The sequence below is a fragment of the Haliaeetus leucocephalus genome, unplaced genomic scaffold (genome assembly GCF_000737465.1).
Source record: "Haliaeetus leucocephalus isolate CR32 unplaced genomic scaffold, Haliaeetus_leucocephalus-4.0 Scaffold984, whole genome shotgun sequence".
In the NCBI taxonomy this organism is placed as follows: Eukaryota; Metazoa; Chordata; class Aves; order Accipitriformes; family Accipitridae; genus Haliaeetus; species Haliaeetus leucocephalus.
The window spans coordinates 2,637,249-2,644,847 of NW_010973420.1; the positions used below are offsets into that span (position 1 = coordinate 2,637,249).

At 34.7% G+C, this 7,599-nt stretch overlaps 1 protein-coding gene across 2 annotated transcripts in view; it reads right to left on the reverse strand.

Moving 5' to 3' along the window:
* The window catches only part of SYN2 (synapsin II), a 186,922-nt gene that overhangs the window by 84,119 nt on the left and 95,204 nt on the right, over positions 1–7,599 (reverse strand). For both annotated transcript variants that reach the window (XM_010584436.1, XM_010584437.1), the window contains exon 6: positions 5,347–5,436. In XM_010584436.1, coding sequence (XP_010582738.1) covers positions 5,347–5,436 — 90 coding nt within the window. The remainder of the gene's footprint in view (positions 1–5,346; positions 5,437–7,599) is intronic.

Sequence of the window (7,599 nt, forward strand, 5' to 3'; positions counted from 1 at the left end):
CACAGCAGCTGTAGTACTCGATACTGCTTCTCTAACTATGTGACTAGGTCATTGGATTTCAGCACTGTTAAAAGCTTTGGCTTTAGAAACTCATGTAAAAATATATGCAATAGATATTGAATAACTTACACTGCAAGTGATTTCTAAAAATCTCTTAAACATTTGACCATATTTAATAGTTTAAATTTACATTAATGATTTTTCATTCATGAATACCCATCATAGTCTGTCATAATGAATTTGGTGACTCATGAATTTATACTAGAGAAGTGTTACAACATATTTTGCCTTCTAGTTTTTTAGTGTCTTAACTTTTATGAATTGATTACTGTAGTTAGTAACTAATCTCACACATATTTAAGTTTACAAAAGTAATTCAATTCACAGTGGTAAAACTTAAGAAGTTATTTCAGTAAATGCCAAAGTTTAGACAGTTGTCCTACTGCTTGTGTTCTAGAAACTGAATGAGAACCATCACGCAGGATATGAATCTGTAATAGCTGCCATTTCTGACATATTTTACTCTCTCCAATTTTCTCCATTGAGTTTCTTTCGCTTCGTTCCAATTTTGCCTAGAAGTCACTCTCATGTATTCCTCATATGAGAATTTAGAACAGCAAGCAGAGATTTAGCCAGTTCTGTTCTCGTTTGGTTAGATCAGGTCTATTTAAGGGTTTAACACAAACACTTATTCCTGCTAACCACAGTGTGACATTCCCTGCCTGTGGGCTCATTAAGAACCAGAGCTGTTATTGTCTATTGGTTTGAGGGTCCAGTTTTCCAAACAGTTCCTTTAGTCTTTTTGCTACAGAGTCCTTATAAAATCATTAGGACTTAAACTTGCAAAGAAGATATGCACATCTTTAAGTGCATAAGCATCTCTAATTCCATTCAATTTGATGAAGGAGTAGTTTGGACATAAAATTCAGCATGTCCCATGTATCTTGTCACACCCTAAGGTATGTTGTATTGGATATATAATGTATACTTGCAAAAAAAGCCTGTATAAATGATTTTTGTGGCATGTTCTGTTCATGTTTCTAATGTTTATTTTGACGATTGCATGAATCCATATTTAAAGAATAGGTTTGAAAACACTTTTGTGAGAATACTCTTATTTACTTTTTTTGTGGCTAAACTTATACAATTCCAATGAAGTGCAATTGGTGCAAGGCCAACAGGAAGGCACACCATTATTCCTTTGAGGAATATATGTCCCTTAATAGTCAATATTTCACTTTTTATTTACTGTACATCAGTTTTGCTGGTTTAATTTACAATCCCAAATTAAAACACCATATATTTGTGCTGCCAAATGTAAAGCCTAGCTCATTTTCTGCTTTGCTAGAGACAAACAAAAAATTACCTAATGCTAATTTGGACCATAGACTTGTTATGGCTACTTACATAAATGAAATAAAAAGGCTACATTTCTTCCAAAAAGGAATTGATATTGCAGAGACAATATTGAGTGTATTTACTGTCAGTGCTGTGCATTTATGTTACTAATTTACAGAAAGAGTTAAAAACAGACCTTATATCCTCATGTCAAACCAAAACAATTCCTAGACAAGCCCACAAGAGCTTAATAACCATACAAAGTCTTATTCAAGCACATGACTAATTAATATTCAATACATGTACAGTGTAGCATTTGTTTCCAAATCCATTTTGATGTAATGGTGTCTTTTGAATAGCACTCTGCCGCAAACAGATATTTTCTGCTTTTTAACTCAACATAGTTCTGTTTCTATTTCAGTTTTATAGTAATTAGACCTTCAACTAAACTAACCCAACTCAGATTGCCTTCTTTACATACCTTGTAAAAATATGTTTTCTTTGATATTTATGAACAAACTGTAATATGAATTGTATGCCATAATTAGTTTTAAAAACATTTTATATTTGACCTGCCATAAGATATCCCATATGAGGTGTTTTGAAATTAATGGCCGTCCACTTTGATTTCTGTCTGAGCATAAATCTGGCCAAACTTCCCACAATAGATGGTACAAAGATTTTTTTTTTTTTTCTCATATCAATAAGTATGGCAAGAAAAGCTTTACAAAAAACCTTCTCAAAATGAGTTGTTATTTTCCCTGAGATTCAGCACTGATAAAGATTATGAAAAGGATTAACTACAATGCAGCATTCCGAATATGTTATTTTACTATCAAGATTTTTACTGTAGTGGCATTGATATATTATCAACAGCAGATTATTTTTACAACATTTTATTTTTACTTCTTGAAAATGTGTATGTGTTATATGAAAGGTTAGAGCAGAAATATAGCCTGGTAAAACATTTGATTCTAATTTGAAAATGACTCACATGACTTATGATAAGAGTAGGGAACAGAACAGAGAAGCGAGACTGTACAGGTGAATGGTTGTAAAAGCAACACCTTGAATATTGCTGGCTTTTTCTTAATGTTCCAGTTAAGTTTTAATTAAATTGTCCAGCAATTATGTTGAAAAAGCCGTTTTTTTTTTCATGACAGAGAACACAAGAGGTGGGAATGTAGTGAAATAAAGGGAACTAATTACTGAGGGAAAGGCTGTAGTTATGACTCAACGAGCAATGAGTTCAAAAAGCCTCACAGCATTTTGTATAGTTTTAATCAGTCCGAGATGAATGTTTCTGTTTCAAAAAGTGTTTCATTAAAGCAGCTCCGTTTTTACACAAAAGAATGGCATCTTTGTTTATTTACCTTTTATTGTCGTCTAAAGACTTTGTACAAATGATCACCATAGTATGAAAGAAGCAAAAGAAACAGAAGCACAACCGTACCTCTGGCATGCTCAGCTGAAAACTCAATTGACAGAGATTTGGAGTTTTCCCCTGCTCCCCCCACACCCCAACTGGTGTGCACTGGAGGGGAGGGAGAGAGTTCTAGGTTACTATCTGGAGAGTAAGAAGGGAAGGAGCGAACACAAGAGGAACTACAAAAAATTATTTTAAACTGCAAATACCAGATTCTGTAAAAGTAAATGCAAATGAGGCCAGCTATTAATAAACAGTGTTTAAAAACCAACAAAATTTAAATACCATGATATGATTTCAACTCATCAACTAGAAGACTCTGATATCCAAATCATCTTACAACCCATTCTAGAAATTTGAAAAAAATGCTATCTTGTACCCTGTTGCCTGATTATTTTTCAAGCCACAAATTTCCAAATAATTTATTGAGAAGGAAAAAACAAACAAATGAGCTTCATCACAATCAATTACTACAGCACCTCTAAACGATGTATGGCAATGCCATACCGAACTGCATTAATTTTCTTTAGATTAACATTCATTATGTAGAAATATTAAAAAAATTACTCAGCTGTGGAGAACATTAACATTCAAAAGTTCAAACAAAAGACAAATAACTTATCAATTCAGGCATTAATGAGCAATGCAGATGAATGAAGGGGGGACAAACCCACTCAATTATTTGTTATACTCTTAGGCAAAATATGCCTTATAAGCACACACACACATTTTCTTGTTTGTGTTCTATTACTGAATTTGAAGTCAATCAGTTGTTCAAGACAGCAGTTTGCAATTGAACTGGTAGACCTTCAACAGGGTCATACTATGTAAAAATTAAAAGCTAACACATTAATTCTTGTGCCAGAATTATAGGATATTTTCTTTGTTTCCACGTACTGCAATTTAGCAATGCATTAAAAGGCCTGCTTTTTCAATAAAATCACAGAATCATAGAATATCTCCAGTTGGAAGGGACCCATAAGATCATCAAGTCCAAATCCCTGCTCCTTGCAGGACTACCTAAAACTAAACCAGATGACTAAGAGCATCGTCCAGATGCTCCTTGAACTCTGGACAGGCTTGGTGCCGTGACCACTTCCCTGGGGAGCCTGAACAATAGCTGATAAAATAATGAAGAAAGAACAATAAATTGTGTGCAGGAAATTATAAACCAGCTTTAATCTTGGACATTCTCAGGAAAATAGAGGGATATAAAACTTATTACCATTTAGAAAAGCATCTTGCAAAACATGAGATGTGGTTCTGCTTCTCCACCTGTTAGGAATGAATCCCTAAGGCATAAAACACTTCCTTTGCATACCCCCCCTCCCCCCAAATTTTATAAAGTTGTGTATTTTCCTGACAAATTCATCAACAAAAAATCCCTTCCATTCTGAAAAGATGTGACTGTCTGGGACAATATTTAGATCTGCTGCTCCAGATCAGTACCATTCTCCTTTGGCTCTACAAAACTTCTGTGTAGCAAATTTACTAAAACTAGATAACTGTGGTGAAAACTCTTTTCAGAAGTGTCATATGTGACAAGAGAAGTGGAAACATCTGTGAGTCAGTAGTCCAAAGAAACCAGAGAGAACTGGGAAAGCAGTATGAAGAGCCATCCTGCTGCTCTTGCAATATATCAAAAAATACAGCAGAACCGCACCATACTGTGTTTACTACCAAAAGATGAGACAGATGTGGGAGAAAGAAGACTTTAGAAAAAATCTTAGTCAACTGCTGGCACTGAGGCTTATCTTAGATGCCACCTATGATAACGAAGTGCTAGCCAGAGTCTCAAGACAGACACACAGCAATTACAGCTTGGGGACCTTAGATAAACAGCTAACTAACATATTTATTATGACCTTGCAATGGCACTTGAATCACAGCTGTGTGACATATGCTGAATGGATTATATTCTAAAAATAATTGATGCTTCTCTGCTAGTCTATTCAATCAGCAAATAGCGTCCTTCCAGTTTCTCTCAGTGCTGAAAGTATTTTGTCTAGAAAAATAAACCCAGGAAAGAATTTCTGTTTAGAAACGGTAAGAAAAGTAAGAAAAAAATGTCTGCAGCATAAGACAGGTCACGAGTAAAGGTCATGTTATTTTTATGAGTGCATTTATGTCTGTAAAGGACTGGGAATCAATGTCAGCTCAGGTACATGAATATCACCAGTCATAACCACCCTGATTTTAGATGAGTTCAAAGTTCTACACTGACAGGCACATAGCCTTGTGCATGATCTACAAAGACAATAAACTCTTTGAACATATCATAAAGGACTAGGCTGAAAACAAACCATAAAAGTAACTCTTGCACTTTAATAGTTGTTCTGTGTCTTTATAAGCATTTAATCTCTTTAAGATCTGAAGTTGGTTAGCTGAAAAATGACTACCTTCACATCTGAAAATCTTCCAGTTAACCATCACAATGCTTTCAAGTGGTCACCCAGCCTCATCCCTCTGAAAGCTTCCAAAGTGGCTTTTAAAATGGACAGTAAATGGGGAAGTGAATTGTGTGTTTACAGTTCCTGTTTTACAGAGGCAATAAGCAAATTTAGCATTGTATTTGCACATACCATTTCCTTGTGATTTGGATAGAACGTTTGCTCAATTAAAGGGAACTTCTCTGGACCCAAAGTTTTGTAGACAGACACCAGCTGGGCAAACTGTAAAATAAAGCAAAACAAAACAAAAAGCTTAGGAGAGAAACCACATTCTACCAAAATGATCTCATACTGTCATTTTGCTTCTTGTCTTCTGCGTTTCATAAACTCAGCAAATACACATACACGTTATACACTTTCTCTCTCCTCCTCTCTCACGTACGCACCTTTTTGATCCATCCAAGCTACGACTTCATAAACACTGACACAGAAATGCAATTTTGCAAGACTGGCAAACAGAGAAAAGCAGTAACTATGTCATATGTAACAAGTCAGGTGAATAACAAACAAGAGAATTTTAATTTCCTAGGCTCTAGCCATGTACCATAGCCATATAGCTATTCTTCCACAATCAACAAAGATGTTGATAATTTAAACAGCTACATGTTATTGCCATTTCTATTAAAGTTTTATTTCTAGGTCCTATACGCTAGACTGTAGTATCTTAACACAGGAAGCAAAACAACATTTAAACACAAAAAGACAAAGAATTCTTTATTAAATAGAAACGTATTTTGGGGCTGTTCTTTCTCTTTAGTGAACAGATCAACTCTTCTGCTGTAACAGTTCAAAAACTAAATCACTCCTGAAATCACAGCTCAGCAAGCGAGGTTTCTAGGGAGCAAGACGACTTTGGCAGTCAGAAGAGCACTATTGTTTCAAGACTCCAAAGCTCTGGCTTGTACATGCCTGTGATGTGTTTAATTGTCATTATGCCAACATGAGACATAAACAACTTGGCACAACAGTTTGAATAGTGGGATTTGCTGGTTACAAACAGGAAAAAAGCAAAGAACAATAGAACTCTGTCCATAATGCAGTTTGATCAAATACCTACTCTGTTAATGCAATTTAGGGTGCAGGAATAGTTAAAAATGTTTAAAGGGGAAAAAAAATGGTGAAAGCTTTGCATCACATTTCCAGCTGGCATAGAGAATTTGTTTAATTTAGTGGTGTTTACTTGGGTCTGGTAAAACATGTATTTAAATTTTGAAGTCCAGTGGAAAATACCTTAATGAGGAGTAGTTTTCACCAAAAGCTTAAGAAATTCTAGTTGGATAGTGTGCTGTACAAAGCAGACCTCAAGGAAAGGAAATATTATCATAGCTACCAAAATAAGGTGGTTTGCAAACAGGATTCCTAACAACTTACCATTTATTTCTGTTCTTATCAGAGATCTAAATTCAAAATTTCATAAGCAAATACTGCCTATTAAATACATGATTTTTACCGAACAATTGTTATGTTAAAATAATTCTATTTACCTATGTTTAAGTAAAAAAAAAAACCCTTTAAAAAATTCCTATATTTCCTGTGATTCTTATTTTTTTTTCCATTTTCACTGAAAGCAAGGGAAAGACAGTGACAAACTGACACTGTTTGTAGGGGTTGTGGCATTCATTCAAGAGGTAAGAAAGCTGTAATTCATATCAGTAGTAGCAACCATTTGTTTACTTAAAACAAAATCGTATCAACTACAGATAATACACATCTATCACCCTAAAGTACCCTCTAATTGAGTAATTAAGCTATAAAATAGCATGTAGGAAAAGCAGGTTTAAACTTCCTGAAGCAGAGAGGAGAAATAACTCAGATTTCCCACAGCCAAGGGAATGATTTATCCCTTGCCCCTACTGGGATGCTGCTTCACCTGTGTGTCTACAATTTTAGGAATCTCTTGTAAAACTTTTCTCCCCCCAAAAAAGCAACTTGATAAATTCAACCCAAATTCACATAAAATTTTGGCATTCTAATTGTACATCCTTAAACCACTATAAATATTTATTTTCCCTGATTCCTACTGGACGATTTATGAAAAAGAATTTCATTTATGTTTTAATGAACTATCAATTTCTATGTGTGGTCTGGACTATATCTTTTTAAATCTTCCTTTTGAGTAGCGGAACCAAACAAACATCAGTTATACAGACTGAAGCAAAAGACCATTTCTGAAAATCCTGTTGTATCTGGACACTTTGGAAGCTATACAGAGCTTACAAATAGGCTGCATATAGAATACCATGTTGCCTGCTTTTCTATCCAAACCAGGTTTTAAAGGTCTGCTGGAAACTACACTAACAAGTTTGAGCTGATGTTTTCAGACTTTATAAAAAAAACCCACCAAAACCCCACCATATTAATGCTTTGCCTTGATTAGTTTTGAAA